The 19,479-nt window shown below is 42.0% G+C and overlaps 1 protein-coding gene across 1 annotated transcript in view; it reads left to right on the top strand.

The window, feature by feature from the left end:
• Oxct1 (3-oxoacid CoA-transferase 1) overlaps window positions 1-19,479 on the top strand; it is a 132,209-nt gene that overhangs the window by 81,800 nt on the left and 30,930 nt on the right. The window contains exon 14 of the mRNA XM_032898826.1: window positions 14,031-14,120. Coding sequence (XP_032754717.1) covers window positions 14,031-14,120 — 90 coding nt within the window. The remainder of the gene's footprint in view (window positions 1-14,030; window positions 14,121-19,479) is intronic.

The raw sequence follows: 19,479 nt of genomic DNA, 5'->3' as shown, positions 1-19,479 counted from the left end.
AGTTAAAAACTGTCCACACTGTCTCTGAAATATTCCCTCCAGACCTTTTACATATAAGGCCCGCCAGTAAGGAATTAAGGCACCAAGTCTCTAATATTCAGTTACAGAGGGACGGAAAGACGAATTGAATGTAGAGAACTGAAGTGACTGAACCCGTGTTGCAAAACTGGTTCTTAGCTACTGGACTGTGTGAGCTCATTCTGCAGCCTTGGAGTCTGATGCTGATGCTCTTAGCGTTCCAGGAGGATGGATCCAGTGTGTTCTCCCAGTGCACGGGACCCTCCATCTTCTTTGAAGCACACTGAGAAGTATCTAACTCTGAAGTCACTGAACCTCCTGGACACGAAGTCTTTATTTTTAACATGGGATGGAGAGAATAACATTTACTCAGTAGATTTCACGGGAGCATTTAAAACTTACTTAGTGTTAGTTTATGAGGATTGGCCTGCCTGTTGGGTGTACCATGTATGTGTCTGGTGCTGGGAGAGGCCAGAGGAGAGCATCAGATTCCCCGGAACTGGAGTTATATGGAGTTGCTAGGAGTCATGTGGGTGCTGGAAATCAAGCCTGGGTTCACAGAAGAGCCAACCAGTGCTCTTAACCCCTGAGCCATCTCTCTGGGCCCGGAGCATGTCCCTTTTTGTGTTCTGAATTTTATTAGCAGTGCAGAGGGAGTTGTGAGCAGCACCAACATGGTCTTCCACCTCACAGAGTGCGATTCTAGGATGAAGATAGTAAATGAGGAGGAGGAGAAGGCAGAGTCCTGCTGATGTGCCCTGGAGCCCTGAACATTACAGGTGTTCACTAGGAACGGTGTTCTGATAGTCTCCTTGGCCAGAGATTACCCAGATCTACTCAGCCTAGTCACACCTCATTTTATTTCCATTATACTCTCAGTTCACTACATCATTGTATAGGCCTTTGTCAGTATTCTGAGCTAGATATGACATTTAAGTTTAATTTTCAAATTGTCAAATAGCTTGATAATATACAAGAAAATGCCTTACTATTGATCGTATGTGTCACTAAGTTCTTACGAGCTGACATTTTTTATATTAGTTTATATAGTTATCCTCAAATAATTTCTCATGCAGTTACCTTGTCTTTATTTAATAGAATATCTAAAATATTGTGAGTTGTTAATAATGGTTAACAATTTTACTTTAATGGAACAATTCAGAATTTGACCTTGTAGTGTATTTGAGGTTTTTCCTTTTAAATTTTGTAAAAATTAATTTCTAAGAGTTTTATTTTCCCCTTGAACTCAGGACCTCTGGAAGAGCAGCCAGTGCTCTTAACTGCTGAGCCATCTTTCCGGCCTCTGTGTTTGGAGTATTTTAACAGGCCTTCAACTACAGAGAACTGTTAATGAATAGGATCAAGTATATATTAGATTACCCAACTATAGCTATGTGAACACCAATGTTAAAATATGGTTTCGGTGGATATGCCTGACTCCTGACTTTGCTACAGTCGTGCATGCATCAAGCATAGACTTTGGCTCCATACAATCCGTTTTTGACATGTTTTGGCTTTCTATTGTCTGTTTACTTATTGCAATGTAGAGCATTTCAAAATAATCAGGAACGGAAAACTTAATCTATGAATGAGCAGACGTAGCTACTTTCATTTTGTGTCCGTCCCCTCCCCCACTATATGAGAAGTGCACTCTGGTGCCCACGGGTTTCTGTCAGCTAGCGTGTTTCCACCCTGAACAGAACTGCTGCTCACCTAAGGTATTGTTTTGGAGGGAATGTCATTTTCCCAAGTCACAGCTTTCAGGCTGGTGAAAGATGCATGGTTTGTTTGTAAGGGCATTGGAAAGTTTTATAATTTGCGCCCTGAAGAATCTAACTTTATTTTTAGAAACTGTCCAAGCTGAAGCTACGTAGGACATTTCCAGCCTTGCTGTCTGCCTCTTAACTAAGTCAATTAACACCATCCAACAGATGAGAAACAATAAGAAAGAAAAATAAGGCAATAAGTCTAACTTAATGAGTTCTTTAAAATAGGAAGCGTCTCGTCTTCTGTGGGGATTCAATTACTGCTCTCTGGCAGTGGAAGAGATTTCACCCCACACCTTTCTCTCTGACTTGGTTTATAACTTTAAGAAACTTAGTTAGCTTTCCCATGTGTTTTCTTTTTTTAATAAAGGAATATAAGTACTTCAAGTACTATTTATTCTTTTCTTTTCCTTTTTGTGATTATAATTACAACATTTTCTTCTAATAAGGAATTATCTTTGTAAAATAAAGACTATCGAATGATATATATATGAACAAAATAAATCATAACAGTAAAAAATAAACTAGGATAACAAAAGAAACAGCCAATTGTTTGTTGTACAGCAGTTACATACATATATTTTTAAATTTATAATATTTATTATATATTTGATAATAATGTAATTTATTTTAGAAGGTCTTGATTACTGTTTGATTTACAAAAGCTTTTTCAGAATTTAAGATGCCTAGCACTGGGACGAGCTGATCAAAAGGAAAACAATTTGGACGGCAACATTTCTTACCAAAATGAAAAGAAAAACCCCAAACCCAGCGCTCATATGTGCAGTTCTCAGAATCATGTTTATGTTTATTGAGGAACTACCTCAGTGAATTCAAGTAGCCACTCTATTGTTAAATGTTAGCTTCTGCCAAGGAATACAGTCTTGCTAGAAAACAGATCTTATCTCAGTAGAAAGCATAGATCAACCGTCACAAATGTACTTGTTCTTAGAGTCAGATTTTCTAAAGCCATCAGAAGAGTCATCAGGAGAGCCTCCCAGAGGAGAAAATTTGAGCACCAAATCTCTATTTTGATTTCCATTTGATGGGGAAACAAACAGAAAACACAGGAACACACAATTATAGAATTTTATTTTTTAGAAGTTTTTATGTAAGTCCTCCCCATATTATTACTCCTTCCCCTTCTCAAATGAGAAGGGGAGCACCACCCCCCCCATCAAGTCTATACACATCCTCACCCACTGAGGCCAGAAAAGACAGTCCATTTAGGGGACTCAGGATCCACAGACAGGCAGGCAGGGAGACTCGCTTGAAGGTCAAGCAGATGAGTACATCTGCTACATATATGTGGTGGGGGTGGGGGGTGTTCCTAGGTCCAACCTGTGCTCACTCTTACACTGGTGATTCAGTCTCTGGGAGCTCTGAAGGGTCCAGGACTTGAGTGAGGGGTTACTGGGAGTAGAGGAAGGGCTGATATTGGGTTATAAAGGAAATAAATAAATAAATGGCTCAGTGGGTTAAAAAAACAGTGGAGCTCACAGCTTAGCTGCTCACTTAAAGCAGAATAATAAGGCATAACTTGCTAGAACACGTAAACATCTCTCAGCTCAAAGACCTGGAATTCAGTCTGTCTTCCTAGAGTGTTGATAACGCCAACAATAGTGACCATAACTTTATCATAGTAACCTAAGTACTTGGTTCACAGCAGATACTCATTTACATTAGATAGAAAAAATGTTATATAAAGTGATATAATGCTCAAGAAAAATAGATACTTGTGTATAACCAAAAAAAGGAATGTTTAAAAATTAGGATACTTCTAGATTTACGGGAAAGCATCAGAGATAGTCTGGGATTTGCGCCCATTATTACAATCACATAATACCATGGCTTGTGCTGTATTTGTCAGCACTGAGAAGCACCCATTGACACATTCCTGTTATAGAGACATAGTGCATGTGTAGATGCCATGTTTCCCTGCACCTCTATTAAGGTCCTCTTTCTGTTCAAGATCCAATTCAGGGTGCTATATTGTATTTTCTTCTGATTTAATTTTAAAAGACCAACGCCCTGGAATGTTTGTTGGTTATCTTGTTGTGTCCTTTGGTCCACTACAGTTTCTGTCATTCTTCATTTCATGACTTTTTCTGTCTGATATTTTTATCATGGTTCATCTCATATTAAACCATATAGAACCATAGTCATCGAAGTAAGCGGTGGAATAGGGAAAGGTTGACCAATGAGAGCTAAACTACAGTTACAGTGGGGTGGGGAAAATCTTAAGCTATTCACGGAACCATGACTGTATACAGCAATGCTACCCTCTACTCACAAAGCGAGGAAGGATTTTGAAAGTTTCTGTCCTAAAAGAAACATTAAAAGATGTATGTTTGAGAAGACACGCTTAAATGGATTTAGACATACGATATGGGCATGTGTTTAAGTATCGTGTTACTCTATTGATACGTACAACTTGATTGTTTCCTTTAGTTTGGTGGCAGGGTCTTACTACACAGCCCTCACTTGTCTGGAACTCATTCCTGGATGTGGCTGACCTGAAACTCACACTCATCCTCTGCTGTCTCCCACCTGCCGGGGTTAGAGGCCTGAGCCACCTGCCCGATTCAGAATAAGTTCTAAGTTCGGCTGATCGAAGAAACAACTCTGGATAGGTAGAAGCAAAGGGCATAGCATGGCACACGGTATTCATTGTTCTTTGGTTTTCTAGGGTTGCTCACTGTTCAATACCACTTCCTCCTTTTCTCGCTTTATTCTCTAAAAATAGATCAGTGTACCTAGCCCCTTTCCAGGGTCAAAGGAGGAAGCTCTACCTTTTGAGGGGAAAGTACAATCACAAGAAAAACATATACAGACTCTAAATCAGTTGGAATTTCCTGGTAGGAATGTCGCTTGTTGATGGCAAGTCCCTTTTATCTCTATCCAGGGTTAGGCTGGTTAGGTGACGCAGGGTCTCCAGAGAGTGGAGTCATGATTCGATGGACACCGCTTAAATAGAACTCTGTCTCTAGAGGGAAGACTAGGGCTGGAGATCCGGTTCAGTTATCAACAGCAGTGAGTTAATCAATTACACCTGCAGGGTGAGACTTTCACAAAAGCCCTAGATGGTGAGCTCTGAGACAGGGATGTACAGCCAGGACACAGGAGGTGTCCCCTCACAGAGGCTCTGCACTCCATGCACCATGCCTTGCTGCTCTGGGCATCCCTTTCATTTGACTGATCTTTGGGTATATCCTTGATCACAAAAAAGCAGTAAATCAGATGCTTTCCCGGATTCAGCAACCTGCACTAGCCAGTTACTAAACCTGAGAGGGGTTTGTGGGAGCTCCTGATGTCATAGGCAGGGCATCAGAAATGTTGGGAGCTACCATTTGCTGTAGTTGTTTTTTGAGGACCGATGAGGTCATTCTTGTGGCGCTAAGTCCCTTCCCTGTGGGTCTACGCTTACACAAGGTGTTTAAAGTCAGAAGCGTATTGAATTGGTGAGCTCGGTATGGTTTGTGGTAAAATGCTGTGGTGTGTATGTTCTTGCTTTATGTGCCCTGAAGCATCCTCGCTGGGAGCTCTTTCAGGTTGGCTCACACTTGGCTCTCTTTGGTACCCTCCCATTTTTTTTTTCATTTTCCACCGAGTGCTTCCTCATGTTCTGGCACTACAAAAGATGCTCATCTCGTTGAACAGTCGTTATTTCTTCAAGCGGTTTGGTCTCTCGTATTGAAAGAGTGGTGTTGAGAAACTAAGATGTGGGTGCAGGCTGCTTCCAGGTCCAGGCGGTTTTCACTGCTCCTAGGCCTTCCGGTTCACAGACCTGTGTGAATTCCTATGGCTTCATGCGAAGGGTTATGAAGAATAAAAATAACATCCCATTTTCAACCTAGTCACTGAGGGGGATTGCCTGGGCCTCTAATTTCCCAAAGCAGTCCTTTGAAACGGTCTTGGTATTTGAAAAGATCCTTATTTCTACTTCCTTCTGCCTGCTTTGAAGAACAGCCATTTTTAGTTTATAGCAGCTGTCTTGGTTCTAATGAGAACATGGACGTTTGATTTCCAAGAGTGGCCATTGCCTATGATGTCAGGACCCCTGGTCCATTCCACATCAGCTCAGGACCTCTATGTTCTTAATATTCCAAAACAAGAAAGTCACGGTTATGATCATGACTATAAGCATGACCTGTCTTCTCTGGAGCTCTGGAAGCTCAGGCCTCACATGCCGTGAGTCTTTAAGTAGTGGTGGGGCTTTCTCAGTCACTTGAGTCAGACTTGCCTCTCGTGTAACAAGCATTCCTCACAAAGTAAGCCTTGTACCTGAAATAACAACAACAACAACAACAACAACAACAACAGCAAAAACCAAACACAAACAAAAATACCAAGACTTTCTAACAGTAGCTGAGACCAGTTTGCCATGGTTGTTCATAACCAACCACTCCTAGCTGGTTCTTCACCGCCCTCTGACCGGACAACAGCTGAGGTATAAAGGGAACACTTACAATTAATGTAGACTCAAAATGATCTCGTCCGCTTTCATCCAATCCTTTCCTTGCTTAATAGCGAACTCACATTTAGTGTCGGCAACATGCTTTTTCATAATTGCTCTTAGTGGGCTTTAAAAAAAGACTCCTAAATCATCTACCCTATTTTTTTTTTAATCCTTTTGGCTGTGGATAAAAAGGTGCCATCGCTGCTGGCTTTCGTGTATTCTTCAGTAATGTTCCTTCAGTCACCATGCCTCTCACTGTAAATGTCCCATCCAGCTGTCAGAAATGGCAGTGTAATTACAATAATTCTGTAATGTGCTCTTCAGAGCTTTGCAGGTGGTGGGAGGTGACGGTGAGGAGGAGCTCGTGCCTCTGCCATGGTTCAGGTTCTCACACCCTCTTGGAGGAATCAGAAGAGAAAAGTTCTGGGGTTTGCTATTTCAGATTCCAAAAGACTTAGGCGTCATTTAAGACTCCATGCTGAGGGACTGTTGAAGAGATGGCTGGATCTTTGCACAGGCAACATAAAATGAGTGTTTGTGTTTTGGCTGTTGTCTGGTAGGGATTATCCAGGGACTTTCTGAAGTAACCTAAGACTTTGAAATGGTTCCGTGATAGAGACTGAGGTCCTTTACACCCTGCACTCTCGAACCATTAGACTGGATCCTTGAACCCAGTACAAGGAATTTATGTGTTCGTAGGTCATAGTTGGTCATACGTGAACAGTGTCCTATTTTTCCAGCACATTTGCCTTGGTGATCCAATGTGGGGGGAAAGTACTAATCCTTGGAATTTTTAACATGGTGCTGGCACCTGTTTCTGTTTCTGTCTGATGAATGGCTCCAGAACACATTTGTGTTATCACAGCACTTAATCATTCTCAACAGAAACAGCACATCTATCTGTTCTGAAACCCGTGTTCAGAGTCCTCCCACTGGTGCCTTCGAAGGCGGTCAGGCAAAGACGGCAGCTCAAGTGAAGTTTGTTTTCATCTCCGCTTGTTGTGATTCGACTCAGTGAAAACCGAAACTCTACAGCTTTGGGAGGGACTTGAAATGAACAGCATTTTCTCTGCCTGCCCATTTTGTGAGTCCAGAAAATAGATCAGACAGCCTATGTGTGACTTTATGACAAAGAAGTCAACCTCTGTAATGTGCCTTCTTTGTAATGCCAATGACCAAAGGAACTAGGTCACACATCTATTGCTCCTTAGGAAAAGAAAGGCATTGTTTTGTAGCTCATATAACCAGTGTGTTTCAGCTCCCCATGCCCAGGTCTGCCTGACAGCCTCGATGCAGTCTGTGATGGCCAATGTTAAGTCTGTTGGGCCTTTTGTTCCTGGGGGTGATGTTTCATAGGAACACTGTAGAAGCACTTCTGACTGGCGTTTACACTATTATGAAATGAGGGATTCATTGTGGTTAATACCAGAAACAAAACTCACTTTTCATGTTTGAAGTTAATCGATTTCTTTAGGAATCAAGCCTATTACATTTCTGACCTGTCCCAGCCTACATAGTGGTTTGTTATGGATTAGCTCATAAATTAATGAAGATTCTGATCATGGTTTTTAAAAGCATCTTTACAATAGGAATTTTGTTCTCTTCGGGCTCACTTTGGAATAAACAGCATCTTGAAGAAACGTGTGCTTTTGCCTCTATAGTTTCTGCTATAAAGTGTTAGAAACATTTTCTGTAGAGACTAATTTCAAAAATTCAGCCTGAAACTAGAAAAAGACATGTGGTTGTAAATTATTCTGTGTAACTTTCCAGAATATTTCAAAGTTGATACATGGTCCTTATTCTATAACTGTAGTTATTATAATGGAGTTCATTCCTTGTACTTCTAGGGAAAATAAAGTTTATTCTTGGAATATTTGAAAGAAAATAGTGACAGTGTTAAGGCTTTAGAATTTGCACTGTTGATATCTTTCTATCCCAGGAACAAAGGAGGGCATCAAGGAACTCTGAGGTATTCAAAGCAAGGAATGCAATGTGCTTACAGATGGGAGAGAGTGCCTGACGAGTCTGAGGCAGAACCTGAGTCATCATGTTTCTTAAGTGTTTTGTCATTGGTCAACTCGTAAATGATACTTTCCTCCTTTGAAAAAAGAAACAACAATTTCAATATATTTTGGATGTTTATGAAATAACATGTACTTAGAACTAAGCCTTGAGAAGGATATAAGACTTATTATATAAAAGAGTTGTTAATCCCTTACTGGGGCCAAGGAGAGAACCTTTAATTTGACCACCATACTATATTGCTTTGGGACAATAATGGTAGAAAGGATCCTTAGAACCCTGAAGGGGCTTCAGGAACTAGGCAAGGTTTGTGCCATGGAAACTTTTGAATGTATAGTTCTAAGCATTTGGTGTAACAGACTGTAAAGTACCCAGGGTTGTAAACTCCAAAGGTGCTTCCTAAATCAGACAACGGCCAGGAAGGTCATCAAGTCCAGGTCTCACTGCACGGACACAGTCTAGGAAGGAACCAAGTTCAAACCCTGAGGACTAAATCCAGAGGAGTCAGGGCAGGTTATAACTGGTAAAACAGGTCCTTGCAAGAACCGGAATAAATGTGCTTATTAAAATGAAATGTCAAGTTTATTGCATTTTGCTTTTGGAAAGGCCACTTTGTGATGGATAACTGGTATTTACGAAGCATAAGCTATTTTACCTAACTAGCAAAGAGAACATAATTATATTTCCAGTCCCGTACTAGTTCATTTACACGATCAATTCACTTGTCCTGGGAAATGGAATTAAATCAATGAAAGGAAAGTTGCCCTATTTTGGGGCTTTTGGAACCTAAGTTTAAAGCAAAAAGGGAAAGCATTCTGCCGTAACTTTGTTGTAAACTAAGGCAAATTGAAAATCTTCATTGTCCCTAAAGAAAAACAGTTATAGCCCGTTTTCTTTGTGTTTCAACAAATATTGTTATTTAGTCGTCTTACACTGCTTCTCTCCTGCTTTAGCAAGGAGCACGCTAAGGAGAACGTTTCCCCTTGAGCGCTGTTTAGTAGTGGGGTAGACAGAAATCCAGAGGCTTATATTTGGTTTGAGGTGGGTACTTCATGTTCTGGTGTTTAATGCTGAGCAGCGAGCGCCAGTTTTATTAATAAATCGCCCCACAGCCTTCTCTCCCGTACACTTGCCACGAGTTCACATTTCCTACTGTGGCACATGGCACCGCTTAAAAATGCCACACAACTGTTTCTAGAGACGATGAAATGGTTTCTCACTTCATACTGAATACTGAACAGTAACAATCCAGAAACGATCTGATGCTATTTATGGCCTAATGGAAAAGATGGTGTCATGAATAATTTTTCAACGTGTTTTGTATTTTATTTTGAGCATGTTTTGCAGTGCTTCCCAAAATATTCAAACCCCTTGTAAAAATCATCAAAAATTACACGATCATGTTTAGAGCTTGACTTACCATTTCTTTTTGCATGTAATTTAACATTTGTAGTTCGATACATTGACGTGCTTGAGGTTAACACCTTAATAGTTTTAATTTTTAAAAAGTTCAGCATTAGGAAATAAAAGCAAAGCGGATGAAATACATTGAAAATGCTGATTTTTTTTTAAAGGAAATTGTATATTCTAGAATTTTATTGGAACCACTGAAGGCCTTGCATTTCTGACTTTTGTCTTGGTACTTGCATAACAGACCCCGAGAGCATGATTACGGATTAAGGGTCATCGTTGGAGCATTGTCATTGTAGAAGTGTTGTGTGGGAGAATACCACATTTCTAGCTCATTTTATTGCATTCTTTCCGTGCTTGATGTCAGGGTCAGCCCTTAAATGAAAGATGATGAGATGGTTCCAAGCTGAGCATCCAGCAATCATCTCCCTATTATGCCGGAGGGCATACAGTACAGATCTAAAGTTACACCATTCAAGAGATAGGTGTGTGCTGATGGGAATTATAAAGAGGCTACACTTGGTGTCACCCTGCCCAGCGTTCACTCATGCCCAAAACCTCTTCTGCACTACGGGGTTCTTCCCCTACAGGTGTCATCATTCTCTCATGATTTATTTAAAGGTCTATTTTTAGTTCCTTAATCTTCTCATTTATTTAGTTTTTTTGTTGTCTATGTTGCATAGGACATTGAGTCTGGTGGAGGGAGACGAGTGTGGGATTGGAAGCGATATCCTTTTCCAGCTGTTCCCTTAACAGATCCATCCCATTTGCTCCCTCTCTCATTCCCGAGAGGCAGTAGCATAGCTTTAAAGATGTCAGATGATGTGCTGGGCGTTTGGATAGAGCGGTGAATTATGGTTCCCAGCATAGTGTCTGGAAGGGTCACCTTCCCCTTGCCTCTGAAGAGCCATGCTAACTCCCGTTTGCTCTGTTATGTAGTTAGCTCTCACTCTATACTGAGTTCTCTGCTGTTCATTAATACACTCTGTCACTACATCAATGGATTGGTTACACTAGCTGCTCTATCAAATAAGTCTTCCAGCTTAAGCCATTTGGGACCCTAAGCATTTACTTTCTGTTGATGTTGATGTTGATGTTGATGTTGATGTTGATGTTGATGTTGATGTTGATGTTGATGTTGATGTTGATGTTGATGATGATGTTGATGTTGATGTTGGGGTGTGCTTCTGAGTAAGTGGGGCTTTGTTATGCAAGGTCCTGTAAGGACCCAGGAGCTCATCCATCTCATCTCCCATCACTTCACCTTCTCACGCCCACACAGTAGAAGGTGGAAGACTATGAAGGACTCATTCATACAAGACTTGTTATGAGCCAGCACCTAGAAGTCACAAATATTACCTCCCCTTGTCCCATTATCTGGATTCCAGACTCATTACTGCTCTTTACTGCAGTAGAGCTGGGAAATCAAGTGGTTGGGTCTCACACGAATGCTGATAAACCTGAGTTGAGGGATATTGATGACTTTACCTTGATAGCTGTTTGTTTTTCTTTTTGTTCTTGCCAGTCTAGAAAGGGCCGCTTGTCTTCCTTCAGTAATTGATTCTCTTTCAGGACTCTTTGGAGAGTTAGGATGTCAGGGAACATCCTATTTTCCTTTTCCAATGCGTCGAGCATACTAAAAGAGTAAGAGAACCGAATACCTGCAGATTTTACCATTGCTACTAGAGACATGTTGATTTGGGAGGGCCACTCTACTATTTCTCAGTGCTGCTTTGCCCAAGTCGGAGATAAGTTTACTGAAATCCCCTCTTGGTAAGATTGCTGTCACCCCTTCCTGCTGTCCCTTCTCCAGGCACAGTTACCAGATGCATCCACACTGTCCTGGTACAGCGTGAACACACCTGTGCCAGTTACTCTCCTCATCCAGATATTTATGGTGTAAGGGAAAAGAAGTCAGGAGGAAGGAAGGACAAAGCTGAAAATTCTAGTAATAGTAGAATTATATACTAGGGAATTACCATAGGGAAAGGTCATTTGTCTGCATGTTGGGAATAAGGAGAAGTGGGTTATGCCACTTTCAGAGAAGGAAAGCTTGCTTGGTCTAAAGCATATATACATATATATATAATTTATAATATTAATATTATATGTTGTATTTGTATATATACATAGACACACATGTCTATCTAAACATAGACATGTAGTTATATATATACATATATATATATAAACATATATGTCATATACATGCCTGTGTATAGAGACATCTCTTTCTCTCCATATATATGATATATATATGTACATATATATATATATATATGAGACTCTCCTTTAATTAGACAGTGAACATTTCAGAGAAAAGGATCTTATTTTTGAAGATTTCTAGTGTCGTATCTAGCTTGCACCAGCCATTCTACAGTTTGAGATTACTGAAGATTTATATGAATGTCTTTGTAAATTTGTTTTACACTTCCATACATTATCGTATGCCATAGCTTTATGGCAGAGATATATAGTCTTATTTTAGGTTTATAAATACTGAACTCAGATTCAGAGAGGTTTGATGTTTGGCAATGTCACACAGAGTTTAATAGTTGTTCAGTCTTGGGCACTTTTCTCTTTTGGAAGCAGGCATTTGGAGGTCGAGATGGTGCTGTGAAATGTCCAGCCTGTGCTTTGGGGACTAGAGAATCAGACCACTTAACTGAGCTCTGAAGGCCTCATGGACAGTGAGTGTGTAAAGAGAGGCCCCTTTAAACAGAAGCAAGCAGGTGGCTTCTCTCCAGTTGGTTCACGCTGTTTCTGCCAGCTCTGTTCTGGACCCAGGAGGTTCTCTCTAAGTATTTAACTAACTGAAGTGATTTCAGATGTGTGCATCACATTCAGTTAAGTCGAGCAAGCTCCCTGTTAGAGGCTGTCATGGTTTCAACCTTTGTAATCATTATGTCCCAAGGTTAGAACCTGTTAGAACTGCAGCTGACTAGGCATTGATGGAGAAGTTAAAATTGCATATTTAAATGTATATTTTGCATCGTGTCTGAGTCTAACTGATCCTGTATCCTCCACACACCTCTCTACTGCACCTTTGTCAGCTGCTGCCCATCTCCTTGGTGGCAGGCTGTAAGCCACAAAGTATCCAGCTGCTTCCTTCTTTCCTACATGCCACTCGCTCGCCTAATTCATGCCTGTATTGTGCTGTGTTTACCTGAGATGTCTCTGAGGTCATGGATTTGAGGTCCTGTTTTAGATCCACACGTACCCTTCTTAATCCCCTCAGAGCTCTGAGATGATGGGAGAGTATTTTGTAACAAAATGCCTGAGCTTATAAACAATAAATAAATAAAACATTATGGAAGTTTCTATGCCAGAAGTCATGTCTTTTCACTGTGCTGTGGGAGGACGTAGTTCATCATCTTTGGAAACACCTGTGTTTTCCAAAACACAGATCCAGGAGACAGAGCAGGCGGTTGGAATCGTTGCATGTGCATGGCAGTCGGAGGCGGCTGATAAATGAATAAGGAAGATGGAGGGGTGGGTCGGAACAGATCAGAGACAGCAGGACACTTCTGAATGCAGCTCCTCGTCTCTGTTTTTGCTTGAATGGGAGGGTTTTTCCCTTTGTTCTTTTAACCCTCTTTTCCAAGTGCAAGATGAAAGCCCGGAGCCAGAAAGATAGACAGACTCACCTTCCTGATTAGTCACCACTAGAGGACTCCTTTCGTGCCTCAGCCTACTGATGTGAATCTATAGGAAACCCAAAAGTGCTTTAGAAAGTGTCTGTGATGGGCGAATTGGTAAAAACAACTACACGTTTGAAAGAAAGAAACGAAGGCCATGGCTGTCAAGGTTTCAGTCTGATCTGTTTTCTGCAGGAATTCTTCAAAGGTTCTTATGTTAGTTTTTTATTCACTTATCTTATTACTAATAAGCTGTCAACAAAAAAAGTATTAGTAATGCTTAGAAAAAGTGAGATAATAATATTCATCCTGAGGGCTGGCGAGATGGCTTAGCAGGTGAAGGGCCTGCTGCACAAGCCTGATGTCCTGAGTTCGATCCTGAGAACCTATGGAAAGGTGGGAGGAGAGAAGCAGCTCTATAGGGTTGTCCTGTAACTTCCTCATGCACGACACATCATGCCTATCTTTGTGTCATTCACACAAATGCACACATAATAGTAGCAGCAATTATAAACATATTGAAAAGATTATCCTGAGCATTGTCCTTTAACCAAAGGCTAACAGAATAGCAGAGTTTTGGGTTGCAAAGGTTCGAGTACCGAGTAGTGACAGTAAGTTTTTCCTGCGGTGACTTGAGTTGACAAGTTAAGAGTGAACGTCCTCTTATGATAAACGTAAATTGTGCATGACAACTCAGTTTCTGTTTCTGTTTCACAGGGGAAAATGGTGAAAGGAATGGGAGGAGCTATGGATTTAGTGTCCAGTTCCAAAACCAAAGTGGTGGTCACCATGGAACACTCTGCAAAGGTAACGCATGTCTCCTCACACGTTTGAAACAGTTCACAGTACACTGAGCCTCCGTGTACCGTGTCGCCGGACGGTGATTTTTAGTTTTCTCTGGCTTATTGAAGGTGATGACATTTACGTTGAAAAGGGAAAGAGCACAGAAAGGTAGCAGTTCATTGCTGGCCAGATGCTTGTTCAACTTTGAGGGACTCCAGGTATTAGGCTGTTCTTTGAACAGTTGTGTGCATCTCCCAAGTTAAAGCTCAGGGTCTCTGAAGTCAGTGAAGATGTGCTGATTCCTGACTTAAGATGATGATAGTCGCCGCTCACTGTGGTCACGTGAAAAACCCATGGTGTTTCTGACAGTAGTTGTTTTCAAGTGGTCGGTGTCGCCTCTTACCGAGCCTGCGGTGTCCTTTCCAGAAAGTGTTAGAACATAATAGCTACGGTAACAGCAAACATCCTTCTTCTGAGAAGCTCATTTTTGACAAATTATCAGACAGTTATGGGGTGCCTCGTAGATGCTACCTGATCATAGCTAGGATTTGGCAATGACACTAAGCCAAAGTCACTCATCTAATGGAGTTCATTTTCAACGTTCTTCCTCCTTTTACCCTAAGTTAAAAATAGCTAACATGTATGGTGCTTTTACTGCCTGTTGGTCATTTCTACGTTTGTGTTTGCATGCCTATAAAGTCGATAATGAGTATCTTATTTTTCATTACATTTCTTTAAATAAAGATTATATTTATATGAGTACACTGTAGTTGTCTTCAGACACACCAGGAGAGGGCATCAGATCCCCTTACAGATGGCTGTGAGGCTGTGAGCCACCATGTGGTTGCTGGGAATTGAACTCAGGACCTCTGGAAGAGCAGTCAGTGCTCTTAACTACTGAGCTATCTCTCCAGCCCTTCACTACATTTCTTTATCTATGTATTCACACACGTAATTATTTATTGTCTGTTTGTGTGTGTGCTTGCATCCGCTTGTCAAAGCATCTGTGTGGAGGTCAGAGGACAACTTAGAGGAGTTGATTCTGGTTCTGGTGATTGTGCTCAGGCTGCGAGCCTTGAAAGCAAGCATCGATGGCCTCTAATAATAGTCCCCCCTCCCCCCACCCCACTTGCTCCCTACCCCCAACCCTAGTTTGTGTTTTGGTTCTGGCAGCAAAGCCAAGAGTCACTTGCTTGAGGTCTTATGACTATTGAATTGAGACTTGTCTCTCACTGCAAAACCCAGCCTTCTGACAAATGGAGCTGTTCTTACAACTTGCTTACTTCTTGTCTTTCCTGTCTAGGACCCATCAACTTCTGATGATTGGTGAAGTCAATTGGGTGGTCTGTCCCTCCCTTGCTATGGCCTTAGTTTTTCCTTTATTAATCCTTCAGGGTTTACCAATCTGAGTGGAATAGCCCTGTGCCTGCCCGGCTTGATTTAGTGATGCACCAGCCCAGCCTGTAGGAACACCAGGCTAGCTTTGCACTTCGCTTGCTGGCCCAGGGAGTTCCATCGTTAAAGAGAGCTGTGACTGCTAACTGTCCTAAGTGTGAATTAGCATAGGTTGTTTAGAAAACAGTGGGAAGTGAGCAGCAGAGCATGGACGCGGGATAATAGAAGTGGAAACAGCCAGGCGACTTCTGCAAGATGCCTTGCACAGCATCCAAAATGCTCATTTCAGAGGCGGAAGAGCGCCAAGCCGCAAATCAAATCTAAGTCTTCTCTGGAATATAATGCATTTGGAGGGAACTCCATCCAACTTTCCCTTGGTTGTTATTGTAGTGTTGGTGCATAAGCAATGGAGTCTGACTTATTTTGGATTCATTTTCAAAACATTAGGCCTGTGTTTAGCAAATTCATTCTCTCTCTCTCTCTCTCTCTCTCTCTCTCTCTCTCTCTCTCTCTCTCTCAAGTCTTTTCTTCTCAGTTGGAATTTCTGATAGAGGAAAATAAATGGTGCTTCAAACCCGTAGTTGAAACCCTGTTAAAGCTCATTACAAATGCAAGATCACGCATCTTACCTCTTCCCTTCCTTCTTTTCTCAGTGAGAAATTGGGCTGTTTCACACTAGAATTGGAGGGTTTCCCACGGACACTTTCATTTGAACAGCAAATCTAATCAAGACTTTTTTTTCAAAAACTTGGAGGGAGGGGTTGTTTGTTAGTTTCATTCTATAATCCAGGCTTGTTTGGAAATCACCCTGGCGCCATAGCTGACCTTAAACTCATGGTCATCCTCCTGCCTCAGAGTACTGGGACTACACCATTCACAGTTGTGATTAGAATAGTTATTAAAGACTCTTCACACATAACATTTAGATAAACTCCAAGTGCTATCCAGAAAAGCATCCGTCCTCACGTCTCACTTCAGGTCCCGGGAGTATGATGCTGCTTCAGACTGCCTTTCTGGACTCTCTGAATGGCATGTGGATATGACCCTTGCCATGTCCTCCCTGCTGGAAAGGGACAGGTTTCTTATTCCTGACAGCCCTTCTGGTTAGCCCCCCATGCTTTATTTCAGGGCGGCTTGGCAACCGCTGCTGTGTTACAGCACACAAGCAGCCCCCACAGGCTGCTTATAACAGAGCACAGAGTTCACAAAGGGATTCAAATAGGAGGCAAGAGATGTAGTCTTGAACTCTTGACTGTGGTCTTGTTCTTGTAAGTGTCTGGACCTACCTGCCCACCAGTTTTTCAGGTGTGGTTTTCTGCCTTTTCACTTCCTAACTCACCCGTAGGGTTACAGGCACATTAGCTGGCCTCCTTTAAAACACCTTTTCTTTCTTCCTTCCTTCCTTCCTTCCTTCCTTCCTTCCTTCCTTCCTTCCTTCCTTTCTTCCTTTCTTCCTTTCTTCCTTCCTTTACACACTTGTCATGATTTGAATATGCTTGGCCCAGAGAGTGGCACTATTTGGAAGTGTGGCCTTGTTGGAGTAGGAGTGTCACTGTGGCTTTAAGACCCTCCTCCTAACTGCTTAGAAGACAGTGTTCTCTAGTAGTTCCACATGGAGATGTAGAACTCTCAGCTCCTCCTGCACCACGCCTACCTGGTTGCTGCCATGCTCCCATCTTGATGATGATGGACTGAACCTCTGAACCTGGGAGCCAGCCCCAATTAAATGTTGTTCTTTCTAAGATTCGCCTCGGTCATGGTGTCTGTTCACAGCACTAAAACCCTAACTAAGGCAATACTTTTCTTCTTTTCATCTTTGACCTACTCTGTCTTCTGTCCTGGAAAGAAAATCAGGAAGAGCCTGGGTCCTTAGCAGCTGGACGTGTGGCTAGCACAGACTTGGTCTCACTTCCTCGGAAGGCCTCTGAGTAAGTTTGGAATGTGGGCAAGCCGCTGTAGGGAGGTGGCCAGGCTAGGAGTTGATTCCATCTCTGCCAGCCCATGTCTGTCTTGCCCTCTCAGATAGCCTTCACACACCTACCTCCACCCATCTTACCCAGATTTGTCCTTTTAGGAACTTTAAGTTTCAGAGAGACTCCTTCGTGCCCCTTTTCCCAAGCCATAACTCTCATTGCTTTCACGAGAAGGCCATCGATAAAGGCTTTAGAACAAAACAAAACAAAACAAAACCATCTTAGAAGGTGAGCTCTCTCTATTTTTATTTTCTCAGATATTGTGTTACAGTCTTCTCCCCCTGGATGCAGACAGCGTTTTCAAACCTCTCTTCTATACTACTAGGCTGGGATTGGTGCTCTTTGAACATTGGTGATATCTGGATCATTTGAATTATAATTTTAAGGATGAATCCAGCTGTACTGCGCTGCCCTTACCTTGTTCTCTCTGTTCCCCAAACCCTTTAAAAATGGGCTGAGCTACATTGCCGCTCAGTCAGCTCGGATCCACAGATGTCCAGTTCCTTTCCTTGTGAGTTCCCAACAGGACTTGGAGCTCCGTCTCTGGGCCTCTGAGCCTTATATCTTCTATACCATTTTGGGGTACTGTTTAAAACATTGTTTCTGTACCAACCGTGGTATTTCACTAGGTGGGTCCAGAAAAGCCTTTGTCTCCAACTGTAATTCCCTGGTGAGCTCCGGAGTTGTACTGCTAATTCCTTTTAGAGGACTTCTACCTGGATGTTCCAGATCTACCCCAACTACAATGTGCTCCCAAGTGAAATTGTCCATCTCTCTTAATACCTAAATGCTCTCATCTTCTTCCTGACCCAGCTAGAGGAATCTCATCTCCCCACTTTTATATCTAAACCATCACCATCGTGCCCTTCAGCTTGCACCGGATCGCCACAAACGTGATCCTCATGCTCCGTAGTCTTCTTGCTCTGTTTTTCCTCTCCTTACTCATATTTAGGTCCCTGATGTAGTGCCCTAAAGGTCTTCCAATCTCTTGTAATCAAATACATGAACTAAGGAGTTACTCTTTAAATCTTGGTACAGTCAGCACTGCCTGGGTTACCTTAGCCTATCTGCTGTATGGGATCAGCTCCCTTCCCCCAATGTCTGTAAGCCATCCTGGTTTCCAGGATTTTAGTCTCCTCCATGGTGTGGCTGCTGTCCCAACTCACCCCTTCGGTCTTTCTTTTGGTAGTTACCATGAGTACAAAGCTATAGGCAAATGGAATAACACCCAATGGGCGGCAGGCAGAGTGTCTGCTGTCTTTGATGAATGGACAAAGGAATGTTCTTTGATGCTTTGCCTTGAAATTTGGTAGGAAAACCTTATGTGGGTGTGTCGGGTCACCTGTGTATGCAGGCATCAAATGTTTATCAAGGACTACTATGTGATGGGCACTGAGGAAAGAAAAATTAAGAGATATGGTTCTTCTTCAGACATGGCAGTCTGCTTATGCATTTATGATAGAAGGCTGTACAACAGGTCATGCGGCTGAATAGACAGTTCATTTTTGAGAGGTGACAACAAGTTTCCCGTGAGATGTGTAGAGCATTTTCAGAGACAGCTGATGGTCCGGGCAGAGTTTCACAGGGACCTTAGTGTTATGATAGATAAGGGATTAGAAATTAGAGCAGTGGGAGACTAGGACAGTGATTATAGGGGGATTAATTATGTTCTTCTTAGAGAGCAAAGGTGGGAGGGTTAGGTGCAAGCAAACTTTATATATTGTGTGTGTGCATATATGTGTGTGTGTTTATGTATATATGTATGTATCTATCTATATATATGTTTATTTTATACGCATGCATGCATGCACACATGCATGAACACATGAATGTACAAGCACACGGCCATGCCATCTCTTTCTCAGTCCAGAAACCCTCCAGTGGCTTCCCATATCACTTAGATTCAAGACTGTTCCTCACTGTTGTCTCTAAAGTGTACATGGTATGGTTTGACTACATTCCCCCATCACTGCTACTGCTCTCTCCCTCCCTCTACTTCCACTGGACTCCCTTCT

Source organism: Rattus rattus, chromosome 3, assembly GCF_011064425.1.
Source record: "Rattus rattus isolate New Zealand chromosome 3, Rrattus_CSIRO_v1, whole genome shotgun sequence".
Classification (NCBI taxonomy): Eukaryota; Metazoa; Chordata; class Mammalia; order Rodentia; family Muridae; genus Rattus; species Rattus rattus.
Note: the sequence above shows the minus strand (reverse complement) of the source record. Positions and strands in the feature narration are given on the sequence as shown.